Genomic DNA, 25167 nt, shown 5'->3' with positions numbered 1-25167 from the left:
AGCGATCTTTGAATCCTGCGTGGGTTGCCTTTGCCAAGGCCTGTTGACTCCGATCCGGAAGCCGACACCGCTGACAGCGAGAGCCTTTGTGGGACAGCTCGTGATTCACTCCAGGACATCCTCGGTGCCCCAGAGTCCAAATGGCAGCGGAGACAAGCTTCACGACAAGCACCTGATTGCGCCCGACATTGCCTGGTTCCTTCCTGGTTCCTTCCTGGTCACTGGCTAGTAACCCAGACTCTGTCCCCTCTGCTTTCAGGTACTCTACATCTTCGATCCACCCTTGGATCACACCGGACACTTCTCTTCTGGACGCCTGCAGCATCTTCATCTCCAGGCCCCCTAGATCTTCGTGACGAAACCCGACACATCTTTGCACCTGTGCACCCGCTTCCTGTGGGTGAGGTAACTTTTGAACGCCGGTGCTCCTGTAGTGGTTTACACCTCTAGTGTCTAAGTCTAAAGTTTTGTCCTTCTAGTCCAGTCGGAAGACTCTTAAAACTGTAACTCGATAACTTTTACGCACCATTGACTTTGCATTGGTGCATGCGTGTGCTTTCTGCACTGCACCCGAATCCCGCGGGCTACTCCCGTCCTAACTGCTGTTAGTCCAGTGTAGTCCCAGCGATTCTCAAGGCCCTAGGCCTTACCCCTGATCGATTAGTGATTGTTATACCATTTTTTTATATATGGTTTGAGTGGCCACTGGCCTCATCCATAACTGTGCAACTTGCATATGTTATACTGTGCTTTTGTTTAAACGCTTGTGCTACATTGCTCTTAAAAAGTAGTGGGGATTATTCTGAGAATAAATACATATATTTTTATAATATATAACTTGTGTGGTGTCCTTTCATTTGATATTACAGGATTGCATATGGTAAAACAGCTGGCTTCACATGTCCTCTTGAGTTAAGCCTTTAGGCTGCTTAGTCCATGCTACCTCTAGGATAGCTTGTCTTTAAGGTTGACTTACAACCACCACCATAAGGGATTGTTTGGACTGATATAAGGTGCCCCCAGAACTGGAGACATCATACATCAGGCCAACTTCTCACATTTATTTATAGAGTTTTATATAACGCTGGCTCAACCCGAAGGTATCAGAGCGCTTTACATGAGGATCAACAATGTATCAGACAAGATCAACAATTACACAATATATCAAACAATACATTAGGAGAGGGGAGAAAGGAGAGAGAAAAGTATTGGAGGGGGCGGGGGAGGTGGGAAAGGGAGGATAAGAGAAGAGACAACAATACTCCTGAGGCACAGCCGGGAGCTCTGTTTGAATTTGCTGTATTTTAAAACTTTGTGTGTGAATTGATTTTACGAATTTCACCCTTATTCCTCACCTGCTAGGCTGGTTGGGGCACTCATTCTGTATCTTAACACCCGGGCAGCTGACCTGAACGCTGCCACGGGGTAAGAAAGCGCCAGCATCACCATTAGCGAGCGAGCCTGTTCACAGGCCACGCCCACTTCGTGAGGCCACGCCCCCTTTGTTTATATAAAGCGCCGACGCCCAGCCTTCCCCAGATCCTATACTCCTGAGGCACAGCCGGGAGCTCTGTTTGAATTTGCTGTATTTTAAAACTTTGTGTGTGAATTGATTTTACGAATTTCACCCTTATTCCTCACCTGCTAGGCTGGTTGGGGCACTCATTCTGTATCTTAACACCCGGGCAGCTGACCTGAACGCTGCCACGGGGTAAGAAAGCGCCAGCATCACTATTAGCGAGCGAGCCTGTTCACAGGCCATGCCCACTTCTTGAGGCCACCCCCCCCCCACGCCCTTTCCCTGCATAAAATCATGTGCAACTCTCGGACGCGCAGCGGACGGGCGCAGCGGGCGCGCCGTCAGCGCGCCGAAGGCGCGCCTAAGGCAAGCCCGTCTGGGCCCGTCCGGGCCCAGCCGGACCCAGGCCCAAGTACTCTGCCGGATTTACCACACGTTCGTCTGGTGTACACTCGGGACATGCTCTGGGCCTTCCATCAGGAAAAAAATCAGGAGTGCCACTACATCCATGCTGAAGGTAAACCTTTTGTTAACTGTGCACGATGCAACCCAGCCGAACATTGCTCGCGAAAACCCAGACTTGAGTTCGGCCTCCTTAACTGCCGCTCCCTCCCTAAGCACGCGCATGAAATCAATTTGTTGATACTGGATCACGGCCTGGATGCTCTGTTTCTCACAGAAACCTGGCTCTCTGCTAGCACGGACGCTGATATTGTCAACACCCTACCCCCAGGCTATCTCATTCAAACCCTACATAGGCCCAAAAAGAGAGGAGGGGGGCTGGCAATCATTTACAGAGAACACCTGGTTTGTAGGACTAGTAATGCCAATGTTGAGGATTGCGAAAGCTGTCACTTCGCCTTTCAAATTTCCCCGGCACACTCCCTCTCAGGACTGTTGATCTACCCTCCTCCGGGGACACCAGGGAATTTCCTCAACGCCCTCACTGATACGGTGTCTCAATTAGCATCCTCCGCCTCGAACTTCCTTCTCGTAGGCGATCTCAACCTTCACCTTAATGACCCCACAGATTCCTCAGCGTCGGATCTCCTTCAGGACCTTAGGTCATTTAACATCCGAATGATCAACAACGAACCAACCCATGTTAAGGGGCACCTATTGGACCCCGTCCTGACCAACATCATGGATATTACCTCGGGCCCCCCCATCCCTCTCCCCTGGACAGATCACTTCCTAGTCCCCTTCTCCTGGCACCTAGTCATAGCACCCCCTCAACCCCCGAAAATTCGAGTGACAGACCGACGCTGGCATAAGCTTGTACCAGTTGAATGGGCCAGGATGCTCTCAGATTCCACACCTGCGCTCCCCACGGACCCGGTGGCGGCTGACGAACAATTCAATTCCTGGATCATATCCTCATTGGATAAACTCCTTCCCAATACCACCACTCTTAAACAAACGAAAAGAGTGACCCCTGCTCCCTGGTATACTCCGGCGCTCAAATCTCTACGACACGAATGCAAGAGAACCGAGCGCTCCTGGAGGAAGAATAAATCCAACGAAAAAAAGGACGCCTACCATACCGCACTACAAAATTATAAAACCGCCCTTCGTAACACCAAAAGTCTGTTCTTTCAAGAAAGAATAGAACACTCCGCTAGCTCCAGTAAGGAATCTTTCACCATTTTAAAGGAACTCCTTAAAGTCCCCGATCCCGGATCGAGAGGTCCACCAGATCCCAAGGCAGACGAGGAAAATGCCACAAGCTAGCCAACTTCTTTAAGGAGAAAATCCAAAAAATCCTCGACTCCATCCCGGCTACAAACCTGAACGAGGAAAAAGAATCCAATAACCTCCCGACCCCCCCTTGTCTCACCTCTTGGGGACAAGTGACAAAAGAAGAGGTCGAAAATACGCTGAATATTATTAAAAGCGGATCACCTAGGGACCCTGCCCCCTTACGGATTCTAAAAAAGGTCGCACCCTCGATTGCTCCCCCCCTCACCCACCTTATTAACGCCTCTCTTCAACAGGGAGTTGTCCCACCCAGCTGGAAGGCGGCAGTGGTCAAAGCATTATTAAAAAAACCTCCCTCGACCCTGCCGACCTGGCAAACTACAGACCAATCTCCCTCCTTCCGGGAACGAGTAAGATCGCGGAAAAACTTGTGAACAGGAAACTTTCACAATTTTTGGAGAGCAATAACCGGCTTAAAAGCTCGCAGACGGGATTCCGCCCTGGACAGGGCACTGACATCGCCCTCCTTATGGCGGTGGAGGAGGCCAGAGCACTTCTGGACGAAGGAGGATCAGTGGCAGTGATCCTCCTCGACCTCAGTGCGGCCTTCGACACCGTCAACCACCAGCTCCTAATTCAACGACTCAGGAGTGTAGGTGTTGAAGGGACCGCGCTTTCCTGGCTGTTGTCCTTTCTGAGTCACCGCTCCTTTCAAATTTGGGAAAATAACACCCGCTCCCCCGACACGCCCCTCCAATGTGGCGTGCCTCAGGGCTCCTCCCTGAGCCCCACTTTATTTAATATCTACATGTCCCCATTGGAGGAGGTTGTTATTCCGTTCGGGGTGAGCATCGTCAGCTATGCTGACGACACACAACTAGTGGTGTCTCTTTCTCACCCTAGCCAACAACCTGCGGATCTGTACAACTGTCTCTCGCAGATACAAGGATGGATGAACAAATCATCTTTGAAACTTAACGGTTCAAAGACTGATATTCTCCTCCTTGGCCAGAAGGGGCCCTCTCTACTTCAGAACATCTGGCCATCCTCTCTGGGTCTGCTTCCAGACCCGAAACCAGAGGTAAAAAGCCTGGGTGTCTGGCTCGATAAGGACCTTTCATTTGCAACACAAGCAAAGAAGGTAGCCGGGACCTGCTTTGGGCTCCTCAGGTCAATGCGTAAGATTTTGCCCCTTCTCCCCCCCAACTCTCAAAAACTGCTGATCCAAGGCCTGATACTCTCTAGGCTCGACTTCAGTAACTCCATCTATCTAGGAGCGCCGGAGGCGACTCTGAACAAATTACAAAGGGTCCAAAATGCAGCTGCCCGGATCCTTACTAACACCTCTGTCAGAGCTTCAGCCAAACCAGCGCTGAAGCGCCTCCACTGGCTCCCGGTAAGAGAGCGTGTGAAATTTAAGGCCCTCTGCCTGGCGCACAGACTGCTCCAAAACAAAGGCCCCCCCAAGCCTACAAAAATTCATTAAGCCATATAAAGCCCCCAGATCCCTTCGATCCGACCAGGAACATTTCATCATCATCCCCAGAATTAAGAAAGCCCGAACAGGTGGAAGGCGTTTCTCGGTTCACACTGCACGTATCTGGAACGCCCTTCCCCTCGACTTAAGATCTGAACCCAACTACCTACGGTTCAGGAAGCGATTGAAAACACACCTCTTCCCCTAATCCCGTTCTAGGCCCCCCCCTTGGTGAACCTCAGTTGTATTGATCTTAGCGCTGGGATACTCATGGGTGACTACGCGCTCTATAAATTAAAATAATAATAATAATAATAATAAAGACCGATTGGGTAGGTGACGACCAGGAGGGAATCCACGGTCCATCTCCCCTATAGCTAAGCCAGGTAGCTCCATCGGGCATCAGACAAAATAGTTCAGTCTCAATACTTTGAGAGAGGAGGGAAGGAGAGACCTAAATAGAGGGAGGATGCGGGAAGAGACGACAGGAGAGACGAAGGAAGTCTGGCTAAAGACCGACTGGGTAGGTGACATCCAAGGAGGGAAATCCCCGACCTGTCTCCGATATAGCTAAACTAGGTAGCTCCATCGGGCATCAGACAAAATAGCTAGATCTCAATTGACGAGGGAAAATTTGTAGATAAACAGGGTAGGGACTAAGGGCCAGGACAGGTGAGGACAGAGGTCAGTAGCAGGAAAGTGGAGAAGAGTAGAGCGGGCAGGGGTAGCGGACGGACGGGCCACACAGGCGCACACGGGTAGATGGAGGATCGCCATAAATCAGGAAATGACTAGTTCCCAGATAAATAGGGCCATGTCAATATGCAGCCTAATTGGTAACTCATTTTGCTTCAAAGGAAAGGCAGTCTATTGTGATGAAGTTTGGACAGATCTGATCAAACTTTCAGACACCAGTGGACAGTCTGGCCGCTGCTTGTAATGCAAGTTGGAGAAGGCGAGGAGAAGTTCCGGAATTCCTAGAAGAACTGATTTCACGCAGTCGAGCCTGTGCATGAATAACTTGTTTGAAATGATTTTCTGGGATGAAGGATTTGATACCATTCAGGAGTCCAAACTCGTTGGTCCCGTTTGTAGATTTAATATTTTTTATCAAGGAAGACGTCTAGAGCCAAATGTATGACCCATCAATTTGTGAGTCGCAAATTGCATCGCATTAGCGACTCGCAATTTGTGACTCGCAAACTCGGATGCACAACAGTGTCTGAGACACTGTTTGTGATTCCCAATGGGGCCACAAATTGCATGCCTCATGCATATATTAAGGAGGTTGTCGCAATTTTCGACCCCTTTGGGAATGTCTGCCACTGCAAGGGATGGTGGCCTGCTAGGGGTCAGCAAGCCACCATGGGCCATATGTAGGTAAATGGCATTTACCGAATCGTAAATACCGAATTTTACCGATTCGGTATTTACAAATCGGTAAATGCCATGTAGGTAATTATTCGGTAACAATTACCGAATCGTTAAGATTCGGTAATTACCGAATCGGTATTTACCGATTCGGTAATTGCCATTGATTGCTATGGGCCTTGAGGCCCATAGGAATCAATGGCAATTACTGAATCGGTAAATACCGATTCGGTAAAATTACCGATTTGTCAACGGGGACAGGGTGTCACTTTGACACCCTGTTGCACCCCTGATTCTGGCTTGTGTGCCATGTGACACACATACATGCCCTTAGGGCATGTATGTGTGCCACATGTGTACAGATGTGCATGTACACAGGATACGTTATTTACCATGCAATAGTATTTCATGGTAAATAACGAATTCCTAAGGGCCTGTGGCACTGTTTCCAGTGCCACCTACATCCCATATTACTGATTCTGTACATTTACTGATTCGGTAATTTACAGATTCGGTAAATTTACAGAATCGGTAATTATCTGGCCACCTACATATGGCCCCATGTCTTTTAAATAATGCAGTTTTTTTTAAATGCAGCAATAAAGCAGTTTTTTTCAATGCAGAACATTTTCCTTAAAGGAAAATGGGAGGCATTTAAAAAATAAAAAGGAAACTTTTCAGTTTCATATTTTAAGGGCAGGCAGTGGTCCCTGGGACCACTGCCTGCCCTTAAAACTATTTTGAGAGCCACTCACAAATGGAAGGGGTCCCCTGGTGACCCCTCCCCATTTGTAAGTGGTTTTTTACCACCCTTCTTTAAAGGGTGGTAAATTGCAACTGTTTTGCACAGTCATACATAGCTTCAGGAGTCGCTATTAGGAAGGGATGCCCTTGGAACGCCCCTTCCTAATAGCGAGTCGCTAATCCTATTTTGTGAGTTGTAAATTGATTGGCGACTCACAAAATAGGATTAGTAATAACTTGGGCTACATGTTTTTTGCGGTAGCAAACGCCTCTAAAACCTGTTTGCACCCGCAAAACACGTTAGTACATCTGGCCCCTAGTGCTTTAGCTTCTTTCAAAATGTGTGTCTGCAACTTTAGCACAGAGTATTAGGCCGGGTTTGAACTTAGATTGTGCATTTAAATGAAGAAATTAAAAGGAACTCTTGTAGGTGGGTTGGGTTTTAAGTCTTGTACCCAGGGTTAGATGCCAGAAAGGTCTTTAGCAAAATTCTTGCAGTCTTTGAGGGAAGAGATTTTCAAATAGAGCTGGGATGTACCATTTGACCCAATTTACTGTAACCCCTAAAATCATTCCAAATGTTTCAATTTCCTCCAGGATGTGGTTGACAATCTCGACTGGTCTGGCCACATTAACCAACAAATCGTTGCTACATATCTGTCTCTTGTCCCTTGCTTACCTCTGTAAACAAGCTAGTTGCTCTATAGCAATGGCAAAAAAAAGAAGTGTTAATAGATACCCCTATCCCACTGTGTTCCAAAACATTGTACATCACTCTACACATCTGAATTATGGCTGTGTGTCTGCCCTGTAGCATCCTTTTCCACTTTCCACTTTCCATAACGGCACCAAAGCTCATACCTTCAGCCTCCTAAAGTTGAAGTCCTCCACTCCGCGCCAAAGGCTGTCTCTGCACTTAGCAGTGTCACTGATCACTCCACTTCGCTCCATCCTTTCTGTGTACTGCCTCACTTATAGGCATCATTGGTTTAGTGTTTGTTTGTTTTTTCAATACGTTGTTTTTCTGTAGGTCAATTATTGGGTCAATCAGTGGTTGAGGATCACTTAATATATGCCTTTGATGACAAAACTTTAGTTTTTCATCAAATATATTTTTGGGGACTTGCCAGTTCACCAATTAGCATTCAATCAGGCTTCTTTGGACACATTCCACAGTTTCTACTTGATTCTTCGCCAGTTAGCGAGTGATCTCCTAGAACACCTACTTCTCGGAGCTGAAGAAACTATTTATCATAGCATGTGGTACCATCCTCTTCACCACTTGTGTACACTCCTCAGCACAACAAGATTGAAAGAGTCCATATGCATACTCCGCACTCATACACTGCAGTAGTAGGAGCAGCACAGGCCCTCATAACTTCCACTAAAAACAACTGGCAATTACAGCTACCGTCTGCGGAAAGTAAACTGTAACATCCCGCCCTTTACTTTGGCTTCATTTAGAGTTTTGGCTCTATTGTCTTCATACTTGGACAGTAGTTCTTGATTCTAGAATCTGTCTATTTTTATGTCTTATTGCTTTTCTAAAGGGTGGTGAAATATTTTCAGAAACCTTTCGGGTGGCCAATAGTTTAAATGCTAGCAAGGTCCACTTAGCCTTCCATTCTCCAGGCTTCAGAAATTGAGTACCATTAAATTGGGTAAGAGTAAAACCTGCTATTTAGACCACTCAGAAATTACACAATGTATTAAAGTTACCATTATCAGCCATATGGGCTCTGCCACTGATTGTCCACTGACTTGCTTGTGTCTTGCAGCTGGTCTATAAGAAGATGTACGGGACCATGTGGAAGTCCACATTCGGACAGTACAAGAACATGAACATCGCGTCGCCGGAGATTGCGGAGTGGGTGCTGAGGCACGAAGGGAAATACCCCATGAGGAATGACATGGCCCTCTGGAAAGAACACAGGGACTTGAGAGAGTTTGCCTATGGGCCCCTGACTGAGTAAGAGTGGGATTTGTATGCCAGATAATGCTAGTCATCTCTCTACTGCTTTTTAAAGGATAAGAAAGGGAATGCCGGATCTTACCCCCACAGGTGCATGCACTGTGGCCTTAGATAAGACCTTTATGCCCCATCCAGTCTGGTCATTCCAACCTCCTGCCTAAACATTGGCCTGTCATGATCTTCAAATAATCAACAAGGTTATCCCTAAGAGGAGTACTCTAATATTAAAATAATAAAAAATCACATGAAACTAAACTATAAATAGCACAATAGACCAGAGAAGGAGAAATAACAGGGAGGGAAGCCCAGAAAGTATGTAATCAGCACAGCACTTATTTCAAACATATGTTCAAACAAATATATAATTTAACAAGCTACACACAAAAAATCTGAAAATATTTTCAGTAATAGCATAAAATAAATGTTAAGATGAAAATCATTGTTGATCCATGTGACAACGTTTTAAGTGAGTCATAAAAGGGTGAGGCACAATAGATATAGAAGTAGTTGTAGCCCAAAAATAGCTTTTTGGTTCATTAGTCATTCAACTGGACCATCATCAGAACTGGGTACGCCACACACAAACCTACAAACCACAATCACACAAAAGTCATACAGTACGGGTCGAGGTAGCTACTGTCTAAAGAAGATATTACGGAGTCACAACAGCACATCACATTTGCTTATAGTATTGTGTCAAAAGACAAAGGCATCAATTTCAATCTACTTTTGACCAGTGAGAAAAATAAAGAGTTTCAGTGATGTTAAACTTGACAAAGTCATGACGTTTAAGGACCTTATTCAGACAGGGAAATGGTACTCTCTCCACCAAAGCAATGTTCTGCCCTATTTAAAGTTGGGTGGAACTTCAGTAAGTAGATGGTAGAGACTACTCCGTCTCCACCGCCTACATAAACAAGGACGGTTTTCACTGTACATCACTGCCAGGTAGAACCAGTAGTAACAGGCAGTGAAAACTGCGCAACAACCCCCACGCCATGTGAGAAATGATGAGAGGTTTAGTGTTTGTTTGTTTTTTCAATACGAAAATCCTGCTTTAGGAATTTCTTTTTGAAAATATTAAAAGTTTGACGTACATCTCCATCATGTCGACTGTCAATGCATTTACAGGCACCGCTGTGATGGCGGTCCCTGCAAATGCAATACATGTCCACTGGGCTGGCGGACATCGCCAACCTTGGCAGACAGAGTGACCTCGTCATGGTAGGAGCAAAGTACTCAGCTTATGGCGACGGTAGTTAATCCATCCGCCAAAGTCTAAATCAGGCCCTAAGACTCAACTGATGAATTTTAACCAATTCAGAGAACTCACAGAAAAACTAAACACCCGTACAACCTGACCCTTCATAGTCTTCACCAGTATCCTCACTATCCCTTCCACTCTCTATGCTGAGTGTTTATATGTCTGACATGTTTAACCGCGCAGCAGGGTAACTAGATGTGCTATTAAAATGTATATAGAGTAGGATTTGGGTGAGCTCCCTTCAACCATTGGGCTTTTTCAGCCCGCCTCTTTCACTCATTGGCTCGACAATTTGCCGAAATATCTTGGCGCAGTCCGGAGCAGTGTTTCTCTCACCTCATTCTTTTGGCTGTTTGGATGTATCCTTTCACCTACAATTCAATAGGGACTATTTTACATCTTTCTGCTGCTCCCTTTGTCTGCTCCTCATTGCTCCTTCCAATCCTTTCACGCCCCCCTCCCCCCGTGGTGTGTCTGTTCCTCGTTACCTCCTCCCACTGCTTTGTTTTTGTCAATGGTTTGATTCCTCCTTGCATCATCTCACCCACTCTTTCTCCTGTGGCAAGGGTTGTCACCTGCCTATTTTTGCTTTTTCTGGCATGACCAGCATTTTACTGTTTGAGTTGGTAAAAATAAATTTAGGGAAATGACCTAAAGCAGGAATTTTTCCCCTGGTTAGTACATAGTCAAAGCTTTAAAACGTGTTCTAGACCTGCTCAATGGTCTCCGAATGATAATTAAAGTAACGAAAGACAGAAAAAAACAGGTTGGAGACAAATATAGGGGATGATACCTAAAATCCTATTTACGTGTCATCCTCAACCCTTGCAGAGTCTTAAACCACGAGCAAATGGCCAGCATTGTTCTTTGGGAAAGGTGGTAGTCCTACCTGTGACCTGAGAAGGATCTTCTCTATACAGTCCTTCCTCTGTGTTTACTGTGTGGTACCTGGCAGATGGAATGAGGATAGTCCTTCCTCTCTGTCTGCTGTGTGCGTGTGGCACCTGGGATCACCATAGACCTGGACATCTCCAACAGTAGCAGAGTCTTGTCACCTTCCCTGCATGCTCCAGGCTTTCCATGCCCCCCTGTGGGTGCTCAAGGTAGCACAGTGGGTTTCACGAGGAAGGCCATGGTAACCTTTTCCAGTACTGCTCACTGAAATATTCAGGTCCCCATAGACACTTTCATCTTTCTAGAGAATATTACTTTTTTATAATAAGCACCTTCTGGGGACGTTTGCCTTACAGTATATGTCCATCCTAACTTGGTGGCTGCCCACCATGAAGAGAACCAGATCCAAGGAGGTGCTTCTCTGCCAATAAACTAGTTATTGTTGCCACGGCTACTTTTATTAAAGTTTTCTTTTTGTCTCTGCGCCTCTTGGTATTGGCTGTACCGTTTCATCATTATACTTGCCGCGGATTCTTGGTTTAAAGGTACTTCCAAGCACCATCCCTTTATTCATCTGAGGCTAACGTAAATATCCTAGCTCTATGTTCATACATCCCATGACTCTTGCCACAACCTGAAACAGCCCCTCCCTTGAAACAGAAGGAAACAGTTTGAATGCTGTACATACAGTTCATTTTTTGCAGCTCAAACTTTGTAAACAGTGTCCGGGCTATTTCTTTCATTGCGGCGACAAAATGGGTGAATTGTACAGAATCTGAGTAAGGGACCCAAGTCTGTATTTACATTATCTGCGTGATTTTTGTCCCAGGAGATCCTTCCACATTGGCAAAAGGTATATGTTGATTTGTGGCCGAAATCAAGGAGTATGAGCTTGTTTTTTATCAGCGGTGTAGCGTCAAGAAACAGCTATCTTGGCTTAAAAAGCCAATCAACCACATGTACAAAAAATGTGTTATTCTTCTTCAAAGGAAATAACTTTTAGACAACTATTGACATTAGCTTTAAAGATAGAGTAAGAACTTCCAGCTTCCACGAGATATTTTATTTATTTATTTATTTATTCATTCAGTGTTTTCTATAGCATGAACAAGGCCCAAAACTTGGGTGTCAGAGCGCTTTACAGTTCAACGGTATTCAAATTCAGAAGATATCCAATTCTTTAACGCAACATACAATGTATAAGTATTCAAAAGCTAATTTGTGCAGCTCTGTGTTAGCAATTCTATCCACCAATAGAATTGTCTGGGTTTTTAGGCTGAGCCTAGCGCATCGCACATGGCCTGCTCTACGAGATGACCTTTTGGAATCGGTCTGCACTTTTCAAGCACTCGTGCTTGCGGCGGCATCCATCTTGCGGGAGCGAGAAGCTGCGAGCAGTGGCGCGCAGGGGCCATCTGTTTCAAATTAGCCTCATGTCGTCCAATCTCTCGTTCACCGGCTCGGCTTCAATGCAACATATCTTCTGCCACGTATTCTCAGGCCCACTCTTTCTCTCTGTTGGAATCCTCCCACCCCTATCTACTACAGTCTCGGGTTCCTTGCAGTTTCTCTTCCAACCTGATTTTCTCTTCCTCCTATATATGTCTGTTCTCTTTATCCTGCTCTCATATCTGGCTTTTCTATGACGTGCTTGTTCCAGCCGACCCCCCTGTGGTCGATCTTTCTGGCCTCGCTACTGTCTCTTCCTACCCTCACTGTGGCCTGACCTTATTTTTCCAATGCGTGGGGGAGCAGTGCATCCGCGGCCCTCACCAGCTGTATGTAAACAGTGATCTACTGTACAGAATGTTAGCTTTCCTGCTCAGGCACAAATAACTGAATACTGCTCATTAAAACCTGAAAAATAGTCACCGCTTCTCCTCAGCGTCCATGCTAGCTTGTTTCCTGTGTTTTTCCATGAGCTGCGGGCTCGGGCCTTGACACCTCGTTTTGTGGTCTCAGAGAGTCTCTCCCCTCCCGCCCCCCGTACTAGCAGGGCCCGGCGCTCGCTCTCGTAATCCTGCAGCAACAGATGGCAGCAGCGCAACAGTGCAGAGGGTCTGCGCAGGCGCGTAGGGTACCTGTGTCGCGCGGGGAATCTTCGACCAGACTTAGCTCATTGGCCAGCAGGAGCTGTAGTAGGCCTGTAACTCCCATGCCAGGAAGTTTGTGAAGGATCTCTTGCAACTTGGTCTCAAGGGATACAAGTGAAGAAAGTTTTCCGAGTACACAGAGGCAGAACCAACCTCAGAGTAAACTTATAAATACAAAAAAAGGGAGGATTTTTCAAGGGAAGTAGCGATCAGTAGTGCAACAGGCGCAGTGGTACCAGGGCAAAGGGGCATGAGGGGTCCAATGCACCACATGATGTCTGTATTGTAGAGATTACCACGTGCTTGCACCACGTCCCTTGCATCGCATCCTTGTTATGCCACTGGAGTTTTCCTGAAAGATACAATGTTCAACAAGCATTGGCGTAGCCAATAGGTCTTGCTTTTGGGACCTTATAAGTATTTAGTTATCCAGCACAATATCCTTGGTGCAACAACATCAATTGTTGCACGGCTAAACACTTATAAGGTACCAAAGGCGAGACCTATTGGCTATGCCAAAGTTTGTTCAAGGTTGGAGCACATTTAAGAAAGTCTGCTTTCGGGCGCTATATTGTCTCAGTAAACCGAATTAAAACCTTAGCCATGCTTTTGAAACAGATCTTCGGGGCCTGCATAAGGTTGTACGTACACCATACCATACTGTAACTGGCTGCCTCTGCATAAGAGGATACTATTTAAAATCCTGATCGTCGCCTTTCGGGCATTTAATGGCACAGGCCCGAAGTATCTCATCAGGCGTTACCTCCATTACAACCCTTCCAGGACGTTACGATCCTCAGGTGACAACCTGATAAAATTGGCCAAATATAACTACAAAACCAAGGGGGGGTAAGACCTTAACCTTCCTGTCCTCCAAAGCCTGGAATTCAATGCCTAAGAACCTCAGATTTCTGACTCAGGAAAACCAGTTTAGGAAGCATCTTAAAACCTGGATCTTTAATCTACCAGATAATTACGTAATGGCCACTATCTAGTATTGCACTTGCAACCGTTTGCACATTGTCTCGTCAGCGCCAGGATGCTCCTTCCGGAGCGATAGCTGCGCTCTACAAATAAACAATACAAAATACAATACAAATACAAATGACCTCTAAAACTGGACACAGTACTCTGGGTGTGGCGCCTAGAACTGCACATAATGCTCTTTACGTGGCCCTCAGAAATGAACTCAGAACTCCAGATGTGAACTTCCGAGCTACGCAAAACATGTGGCCATTTGTTTTTACTTACAGCTGGCATCTATTCATGTGTTTTAAAGTTTGAGATGATCAGTTACTTTTTGTAATTACACCGGCTGATTTTGCTGTTTACAGCACAGGCTGCCGTTTCCTACCAGGTTCGACTCGCTTGCTGCCAGCTGATTTCAGTAGCCAGAATGGTAAAGAGTGAATTTGCAAATAATAGCATAGACTGGCAAATGTTTGCAGTAACCATGTGAATTATTACAAAATGCTAAATGTATTTCATTGTTTCCCTTTTTATGCAGCTTGGCCTAACACTTACAATTTGCCTCCACTAGTTCTGAGTTATGTTGTTGTGTTTGTGCTAATGTTGATCACATAAGCATTAATTTGCCTCCCTGTTGAATGTGGAGAAAATGTTCTTCAGCCAGACACCCTGTTGGGTCGCTTGGTGTCACTCACTTTGCTCTCTAGGTGGAAGCCACAAATTACTTTTACGCCCAACATGTTCAAAATTCACCGGCTGCCACTGTCTTTAGCTCGGATTAACTTCATAAACAATTTTAGGAGCACAAGACTTTTTTTTGTTTTTAGAGCTGACCTGAACTCCAGTTTAATTTTGTGAGGATAGTTATCGCACCAGCGTTTATTCATAACTTTGCAAAAACTCTGGGATCTCAACACGTCATTGCAACATAGGGCTGATGGTCGCTTACGTGGACAACACTGTTTTATGGGGAGAACAGTGTCAGGGGCTTAGTTGACCCGTTAGTCATAGGCTGAGGGAGATCTGTGCGGGCCAGGGATTTCGCTAGGATAAAAGATCCCAATTTGGCCAATGGCAGAACGAAAACAGGGTTGCCTTTTTTCAGACCAAGGTTGTGGACATCCAGGTGATGGATGTATACGGCATTGGACGTGGAAATTATTTGTCAATGCCAGAGGTGAATTGCCATCTAAGATCACTGAATGAGCTGTACCAAAAATTAAGCCTAACAACTGAGCATCTTTGTGCCAGGCCAGTGAAAACATTATCAAGTCCTATGTCAGCTACTGATATTGTTAAATCCTCTGCCTGTGAGACAGCAGAGATGCCTTCCCAAAACGCTCAAGCCAGCTAATAGTAATAAAGCCCAGAGTGGTAGGAGCAACAGAGTTATACAATTGTTACATAAGAGAAGACTCTGGAAAACATCGGTGAAACCTTTTTCCCATCTCTCCACCACCACAGGTTCCAGACAGCTGTGGAACTCTCAGAACCCAGCAGTTCAAGTACATACCAACTGGGAAAGGATGGGGGGAGCAATGGAATGTACCAATACATAATTATAACACACCTCCCATACACAGGAGAGCAATAAAACAAAGGTAAAGCTAACAGGGAAACTGATACACAGCAGTGGTAAACAATAAGTAGCTGATTGCCTGAGAAGAGGAGAAAGGAAAGGATAGGGGGCAGAAAAAGAAATAGGTTGAGCAGGACCAGAATATACCCTTTATACTGTAGAACTAGATTCAATTCACCTTATACTGTAATCATTTTGCCAAACCGGAGGTCATTTCTTTCCCTGGGGATCTCCTGGGAACATCAGCAAATGCATCCATACTCACATTTCCTGAAACAGGGTGTACCTTGGGCACACAAGCGGATCTGTGTGGAACAATTTTGTCCATACCCAGGTTTGACCATTCTCTAGATGAACAACGTTTCTGCCTACCTTGGTTACTTGGAAGGGCTCAGAATACCTGATGGCACCTTTCCACTGTGGTTTTGGAAAGTCTATGCCGACCCAATCCCCCACCTGGAAGTTTGAATGTTTCACATGCTTGGTCCAGTCATATCTGTTCTTGTACTTGTCTTGGTGCATGGCAACTCTCATAGAGATGTCCTTTCTGTCCACTGCACACACATCCTTTTTCTTTAACCATGAAGTTGATAGCTTGGTGTTAGCAACTCTACCCTTTAAAGATGTGAAAAGAGCAATGCCCATAACACAGTTTGGTGTGGTGCGATACGCCCAGAAACTGTCACGTAAGGCAGTTACAGCGGGGGTACCCAAAGTTTCTGCCCTTTGCAAACACTCTCCAATCATCTGATTCATTCTTTCAACTAAACCATTCGCATGAGGGCAATACAACACAGTATTGTGGCGTGTGATTTTGAGATCAGCCAAAAATTCTTTCATAGGTTCCGAGGTGAATTGCACACCGTTGTTCGATACCAAAATATCTGAAATACTTTCATCAAAAATACCCCTTCCAGGAACTTGATAAGACAGCTAGTATTAATTTGATGTACACATTTGAACATCACCCAGCAAGTGTGATAGTCCACCAACGCATGAATCTAACGTTCATTCTACATTTCCAGATTTAGGGGCCAATTATGTCAAGTGCTAATTAAGACCATGGGCTATTCAGGACCTCCACAGGAGAAAGGGGTGGCTTCCTGGCTTGGTGGACTTTCTCACTCATCCTGCATTCCATACAATCTCTCACTTTGGTCTCAACCATGGTATCCATTCCCGGCCACCAGTAATCTAAGCATATATATTTTTATATGGCTGCGTCCTAAATGGCCCACATGTGCCAGTTTGAAAATGTTCTCCCTGCGTTTTTCTGGAGGGATTATTTTCTCGCCTCAACACACAGTATCATCCTGTGTACTGAGCTCCAACCTCACATCCCAGTATTTGGACACTAGCACAGGAACTTCATTTGTTACAACTAGTCAACCATTCCTTATGTATTCCTTCAATGATCCCATTACAATGTCAAATTTAACACACTCCTCCCACTTTTCTTTGCTCAAACTTGTCAATTTAAGAATGAGATCTTTGTCTTCCTCAATGTCAGTTTCTTCGTCCAGTACTGTAGGAGAATGGGACAAAAAATCTGCAACCACGTTCTATGCCCCAGGTAAATATTTCACTTTAAAGTTATACCATTCCAACCCCAGGATGCATCTAGCTGTCCTGGGTGTAGTTCTAAGGGAACCCCTTCGTGGTGAAAGCATACATTAATCTTATGGTCAGTTTTGATGGTGAATTGTATACCCCATAAAAAAAATCTGAAATGCCTTACTGCCCAAAACATGCTAGGGCCTTGTTTTCAACTATCGAATAGTTCTTCTCAGCTCCCTGTAGGGTCCTACAGCCTAAAACTACAACTTGTTCTTTTCCATCCACCCGCTGTGTCAAACTAGCACCCAACCCCTTGTAGCTAGCATCAGTGCTCACAAGGGTAGATTTGGTAGGATAGAATCTACCTCGGGATGAAGATGCTACAATACCAGCTTTCAGAGAATTAAAAGCATCCTAACACTCTTTATTCCAAATGAATGGGGACTTGGATCTTAGTAATCCACACCAAGGTTCCATAATGCTGGCATAGTTCCGTTCACATTTTGAATAGTACTCTGACAATCCCAAGAAGGATTGAAGATCCCCAATATTGGCTGTGGCTACCGTATTCTGAATCGCTTTAACAATATTCAACTTAAGTTTTGTGCTGTCTAGGGATATAGTGGGGCAGATTTACAAGCGCCGTACACCACATTTGCGCCGCCGTTGCGTCACTTTGCGCCATGCTGAGGGGTATTTACAACGTGACGCATCTAGGGAAATGCTCACGTTGTAAAGCCCTGCGCCACATGTGGGCGTTCATGCACAGGGAGGGGGGGGCGTTCCGGCACAGGAACGCCTCCTAAAAGTGGCTGAATGAAATCTACAAGCTTTCACTCAGTCACTTTTACGGCCATGCTGCGTCAAAACCCTGTGGCTGCTTGAAGCAGGCGTAAGGATTGACGCAGCATGTTAGGCATAGGGGCACCCCAAGCCTTGCTGGAGCTGCGTCGCGCTTCTTCAAAGGGAGCCCTGCTTTCCGTAGATTTGTCAAAACCTTCCTAAGCATTAAGTTGTGTTTATCCACATTCTTGTCATAGATGAGATGCCATCTTGGAAACATAACGTTCCAGGGATGTCTCTCAAAACATGTTGCATGACCCTCTGAAAGGCAGCCGTTGTGGATGCCAAACCAAAAGGCATGCATAAGTACTGGAATGCACCAACAGGAGTGATAAAAGAAGTCAGATGGCATGAATCCGGATGTAGCTGTACATTGTGATTAGCAGAGGAGAAATCTAAAACACTGAAACAACTTGTGCCCTTAATTAAGGTTAGTATTTCATACTTGGCATGGGATGCCTAGCCACCCACATGTTATCATTGAGATATATAGGATCTATACAAAGCTGTATATCCTTGTTGAATGCTTTAGCTTCAAGAACTACTGGAGCCAACTGATGTGAGCTTTCAATAGGCTCAATGACACCCAAAGCCAACAATCTGTCTAATTTATCTCTCAAAGGGGCATGCATCATATGAGGTGTTGGCCTTACTTTATGTGAAACGGGACTTGCTTTCGATTTGAAAATAATGCAATGCTGGTAATTCTTTAGCAAGCCCAACTTGTCAGTGAATACGTCTGGAAAATCACTGCAGACATCCTTGCCCCCCCACTGACCGATCCACCAAAAGAACTTGACCGGGACTGTTAGGGTCAAATTTAATATCAAGCTCCTTTTGGTGCCTTCAACCTAGTAAATTAATTCTCTGTGACATACATTTTACCCACAGTGTTTCTCCCTTTAAAGCCAATTTCTATGGTTATCAAACCCAATAATGGTTTGGGGTCACCATTGTAACCACCTGGTTTGATGTCCTGAGTTTGTCAATTCTTCTGCAAATCAGGAAACAATTTAGTAAAAAGGTTCACATCCACCAAGGTATAGGGGAGCAAGAGTCTGCTAACATCTTAACTATTTTGTTGTCTAATGTTATATTACAAGAAGGGAACCCCATTGCTTCATTGCCATTCTACAATTGGAATACCAGCTTAGTTTCAAGTGGAGTTTCTTGTTCAACAACCTACACACTCTCAGAACCCAACAGTCCAGGTACATACCACTGGGAAAGGACAGAAGGGGGAATGGAATGTACCAATACATAATTATAACAAAAATCTACCAGTAGCTCAACAAAATCTGCCTCTGAGACCGGATGGTCAGTGACCAATAATACCTGTTAGTGTGTGGGAACTAGTTGTTTGAAGGGAAAATTCTAGAAACACAGCACCAGTAAATTCCTGTAATGCAAACTTTTTAAGGTTCCTACAGACCGTAAAAAGTATTGCTAACCCTCCTCTCCCTCGAAGTTAACTGGGAAGATGCATCGCTTTATCTTCTCTGCCTAAATCAAAATCAGAAATCAATCATACCATCACTCAAACTTTACTTATAAAGCACAGCTTATCACCCATGAGGGTATCTATGCACTGGGCTGTGGATCTCAGTCGAAGAGTTAGGTTTTGAGCCCCTCCCTGAAATCTGCCAACAAGGGTGCTGTTCGTAAGGTGGAGTGGAAGGGCATTCTAAGATTTTTGCGGTGAGGTGGGAGAAGGATTATCCTGCAGTGCAGCAGATGCGCGGTGTCTGAGCGAGGGTGAGATGAGTGGAGCGGAGGTTTCTAGATGGCTGGTGGAAGTTCAGGCGGTGGTTCATGGAGGGCTTTGTAGTCAAGGGTCAGGAGCTTGAAGTAGCATCTGTTCTGAATGGAGAGCCAGTGAAGAGCTCTCAGGTGCTGGGAGATGTGGGTTCTTTTGGGCAGGTTCAGGATCAGCCTGGCTGCTGAGTTCTGGATGGTCTGGAGTCTTCTCATGGGTCCACTAGTGTTGCCTGCATAGAGTGCATTGCAGTAGTCTGTGTCACTGTTCTCCTGGTGCTGGTGGGTGGCCACTTGAAGATTCTGCGGAGTGCGTGGAAGCAGGCTGAGGATATGTTGGTGACCTGTCATTTCATGGGGAATTAGCTGTTGAGGTTGATGCTGAGTTTGTGGGTGTAATCTTTCAGAGTGGGGGTGGGTCTGAGGCCACATGGAGTCATTCCAGAAAGAGGTGTGGCTGCTGAAAATCAGCCCTTCGGTCTTGTCCATTTTGAGCTTCAAGCAGTTCTCTTTCATCCAGGCTAAGATGTTCTCAATGCAGTTGTGAAAGTTGAATTTCATCATAGTGTGGTCCACTGAGACTGAGGGGAAGAGCAGGATAGCAAATAGGAAATGATGTTGATGTTGTGAGTTCTGACAATGTTTGCTAGCGGCATGTGAAGGCTGATTTTTCGACCCTCTTTTTAACTTTACTGTGGGGAATTGCATTTTGAATTTGAATTACTTGAGGGGGCTGGTGGGATTCAATCCCAGTTTTCTCGTGACCAAACACTCCCTGGCCGCCATTTTTGCCAGGGGTGTGGTCTAGTTGTCACTCTGACGGAGATTAAAAGGGACGCTGCGCTGCACGCTCGACCCTTGACAGAGCAGTTGTCAGTTACTCTGCTTCTGTCTTAAAACGCTGTTCTGAATTGCACTTTTTGCCATAACCTGGGAAATTTTAAACAGTGACACGGTTCCTCTTTTAACGTTTTAATGTGAAGGTTGATTTTTAGACCCTCTTTTTAACTTTACTGTGGGGAATTGTATTTTAAATTCAAATTACTTGTGGGGGCTGGCGGGATTCGATCCTGGTTTTCTTGGGACCAAACACTCCCTGGCCACCATTTTCGCCAGGGGTGTGGTCTAGTTGTCACTCTGGGGGAGATTAAAATGGACGCTGCACTAGTGCGCAGCGGGCGTGCCGCTGCTCGCCAAAGGCAAGCCCGTCTGCACCCGTTCACGTCCCGGAGGCGGCCGGTGCCGGCAACGCTACCGATGCATCATCAGGAGAAGCACACCCGCATCACTAAAAACATCAAGTAAGCTACAGTAGAGAAAGCCTACTAGCGATGGGTAAGAGTGCCAGCTGCCGCTCCCTCTTTGCTCTCTGGGTAGATTCATACCAACTTTCTTGTGGTGATTGTAATTGGAACAATACCCGCCCTAAACCCGACGTGGGTGGGACCTCATGCGGGAGTAATCCCATGGAGTGCCTTCTCCCCTCTCGAAATGCTGTAATGGGGAATCATTTGAAGGCAGTCCTTCTAAATAACAGGTCTATAAAAAATACATGAGCTCCAGCTCTTTGACCTTCTCAGTGAGACTCAACCAGATATTATGTTTGTCACTGAGACATGTTTCAATGAAGGCTCTAACCCTACCATCACCACTGCCATCCTACCTGGGGTATATGATAATGAGGAAGGGCAGACCCTGTGTTCAGGGAGGCGGTGTGGTGATTATACATAAGAACTCCCTCCCCTGCTTGCTACTACCCATTGCAGAGCTTGAGGGGGCTGAAAGCCCTGGGTTCCATATGACGGTTTCCGCTCACCAGTGTATTGCTGGGGCGGTAATATACCATCCTCCAGGGCCAGCTGGTCAGTTTTTGGAATCCCATGGCCATGTTATTTCCCCTATTGCGGCCAAGTTCAGTCAGTGCCTGATGCTAGGGGATTTTAACATACATTTAGATCAATCAGCGGACTCAGAATCCGTAAAGTTGTGTGAGTACCCTTGGTATTTTCAATCTGACTCCCTACGTCTCGCTCCCCACTCATGAAAAGGGCCATACTCTGGACCAGATCTTTTCAACAGCCAAGATTGAAACAGCTGTGCCCCCTCCCATTACCTGGTCAGACCACTTTTTACTCACCTTTAAAATAGGCAAGGCACTTGGAAGGTCACAGTCCCATTGCAATTAGCAGGCCAGTAGTTTTCGATCCTTTGAGCAGCTAACGCCGGAGGCTTTAGCCGCTACACTCAGAAGTGGCCGACGCAACTAGCCCCGCTCAAAACCCGAGTAGCCAAACAAGGCAGAGCCTCTGCACCGTGGTCTACGGAGGCGCTAAGAAAGAGTAAAAGCGCATGTAAATTTCTTGAACGTTCTTGGAGGAAAAACTCCAATCCTCTGAGCAAAGCCACTTACAAATTTGCACTGAAAGCCCACTATGTCCAAGTTCGTGAGGGAAAAAAATCTTTTCTGGCCTCTAAAATTGAACTAGCCGGGAAACGCAGCAGGGACCTGTTCAAGATTGTAAAGGACTTTTCTTCCCCTAATGCCATAAAAAGTCCCTTCACCCCCACCTATGAATGGACGAATCGAACCGCGCAATACTTTTATAACAAAATAAAAACCATCCAGGTTTCGTTTGGCGATTCGCCCTCTGTCAACAAGGGCATTTCTGATATGTCCTCCCCCACCTGCCCTGTTTTGGAGGAGACTCTCTTGGAGTTTCCTCCCGTTCCCACGGCCACGTCACTTAAAATTATGAAGGCATTGAAATCTGGCTCCCCAGCGGACCCTTGTCCGGTTAAAACTCTGGCATCCATTGCCAAAGTATTAAACCCAGCCGTCAACAGAGTCCTGAGCCTATCCCTATCTGAAGGTCTGATGCCAGACAGTTGGAAACATGGGAGGATCCTCTCGCTTCTAAAAAAACCCTCAGCGGACCCCTCTGTAGCCAGCAACTGCAAACCAATATCACTGCTGCCTTACTTCTCCAAGGCTTTAGAGAAGTATGTCAATGTCGTCATCACTGACTTCGTAGAGACTACCCAGGTCTTACATCCTAGCCAGTCAGGGTTTAGAGCCAACTTTAGTATGGACAGCCCTTCTGGAAGTCTTGAAGACGATCAAAGTGACTCTCGGCAGAGGAGGCAAGGCTGTATTGATACTATCAAACCTATCAGCAACTTTCGATACCGTGCCCCACAAGCTACTTCTGCGCAGACTCCAGGACTGAGGCATTGGGGGCACTGTTCTTAGGTGGTTCTCCTCCTTTTTGGATAGCCATCAGCAAACAGTTTGTTCCCCCCCTTCTCGGCCATCATCCCTCCGTTGAATGTAGGAGTACCACTGGGCTCTGTGTTAAGTCCAACCCTGTTTAATGTTTATATGGCCCCCTTGCACTCATAGCAGAACAGCACGGAGCTAAAGTTATATCGTTTGCCGACGACACCCAGTTGTTGTTTACCTGTAAGAAAGACAAGTGGTTAAGAGGAAATGATATCAGCACGTGCTTGGCTAAGGTGTTTGCCTAGTTCAAACAAAATCAACTGTTATGTAACTCTGACAAGTCTGAAATCATATTCTTTGGTTACACTCCTGGCGACGAATGGCGACAATGGTGGCCCCAGAATTTGTCTCCCCCTGTAAGCCCAGTTACCACTGTAAAAAACCTTGGGGTGAAACAGGACATGGATCTGTCCATGAAGTCCCAGGTTCAATCCATGGCAGGCACCTGTTTTGGGCTGCTAAAAAAGATGAGGAACTTTCTCCCCATGCTTCCCATCTCGCATAGGAAGACTGTAGTCCAGGCCTTGATCACGTCAAGGCTGGACTATGTTAACGTGCTATACCTGGGCCTCCCGGAATACCTATTAAGCCGCCTACGGGTTGTACAGAAGGCGGCAGCCAGGGCCGCACTTAGGGTCGGTTCTAGGACACACAAGACTCCCTGCCTAAAGTCCCTGCTCCCAGTGGAAAAAAAGGTTAAATTTAAAGCCCTGGTACTAGCCTTCAAGGATTTACACAATATTGGAACTCCCTCCATCAGGAATAAAATTCAGTCCTACACTCCATCTAGAACTTTGCGGTCTTCGACACAGCACCTGACAATCGTGCCAAAGTTCGTTCGGTATCGAAAGGGGGGACGCTCTTTTCAGGTACTAGCCGCGAAGCTTTGGAACAGCTTGCCTCCGTCTTTGAGACAGGTGCACGACCTTCTTGGTTTTAGGTGCCTTCTTAAAAACCTGGCTCTTCCAACAGTAAGGAGGCGTCTGCTGTTTCTGTTTACACTGCTTTGTCAAGGATTTTGAGACAGCGCCGGGACACTCCTTGGAGTAGCCGCGCGCTCTACAAATACCTCATAACATAACATAACATAACAACAACATCATGTAGATGTAGAAGAGGGTGGGACTGATGGATGAGCCTTGTGGGACGCCATAGATGGTGTGCTTGTGCTCTGAGGTAAAGGAAGGGAGGTAAATCCATTGTGTGCGCCCGACGACAAAGGATTCCATCCATCTAAGAGTGTCGTCCTTGATGCCGATCTGGTGCAGACAGTTGATGAGTGTGTGGTGGGAGACCATGTCGAAGTCGAGAAACATTAGGGCAGCTGATTTCCCTCTGTTGAGTAGGGTACAGATGTTGTCTGTCGCGGCGATCAGAGCCGTCTCAGTGCTGTTGTTGGTTCTGAATGCTGATTGGAAGGAGTCGAGAAGGTTGTATCTCTCCAGGTGTTCCGTGAGTTGTAGGTTGCTGGCCTTCTCCAGGACTTTGGTGGGGAATGGGAGCGGTGTGATGAGGTGGTAGTTCTGGAGGTTTTTGGGGTCTGCAGAGAGTTTCTTGAGGAGCTGTCAGACCCCTGAGTGTTTCCAGGTGTCGGGGAAGGTGGCTGTAGAGATGGTTGAGTTGAGGAAGGTGGTGAGCCGGTGGATGATCTTGTTGCTTCTGAGGTGGAAAAGCAATAGGGGCACAGGTCATTAAGTGCTCTTTAGTGGATGGAGTTAATTAATGCCTTGGTGTTAGCTGTGCTGAGTTGTTTCCATGTGGTGAGTGGGTGGTCAGTGGCTGTCTTCAAGGGAGTGGAGATGCTGAGGAGATTGGAGGCTTGGGGTACAGCATTTCTATATATGGTGACTATCTTGTTGTGAAAGTGGTTCGCAGAGTTCCTGTGAGGGGTGAGTCAAGCTTTCTGTGGCTGAAGGGCAGGTGAACTCTCAGACGATATCGAAGAGTTCCTTGGTCTGGTTAGAGCTGGCCTTGCTGCAGTGTGCCAGGGCTCTCTCTTTCGCGGTTTTAAGGTGGTGGTGGCAGACTTCAAGATGGCTTGTTCACTATTGTTTCTGCTGGAACACCATTTTCTTTCCAGTTATTTCCATCTGCATATCACAGCGCTGAGTTCTGGGGTGTAGGTTCGTTTGTTAGGTCTGTGCGTTTTGGC

General features: G+C 46.1%; 1 protein-coding gene across 1 annotated transcript in view; it reads left to right on the top strand.

The window, feature by feature from the left end:
- Positions 1–25167, top strand: part of LOC144822103 (sterol 26-hydroxylase, mitochondrial-like) — a 208693-nt gene that overhangs the window by 95216 nt on the left and 88310 nt on the right. Inside the window, exon 2 of the mRNA XM_078679228.1 lies at positions 8588–8778. Within this exon, the coding sequence (XP_078535354.1) occupies positions 8588–8778 (191 nt within the window). The remainder of the gene's footprint in view (positions 1–8587; positions 8779–25167) is intronic.

Source organism: Lissotriton helveticus, chromosome 3_1 (genome assembly GCF_964261635.1).
Source record: "Lissotriton helveticus chromosome 3_1, aLisHel1.1, whole genome shotgun sequence".
NCBI lineage: Eukaryota > Metazoa > Chordata > Amphibia > Caudata > Salamandridae > Lissotriton > Lissotriton helveticus.
This window is presented reverse-complemented; position numbering and strand designations above follow the sequence as displayed.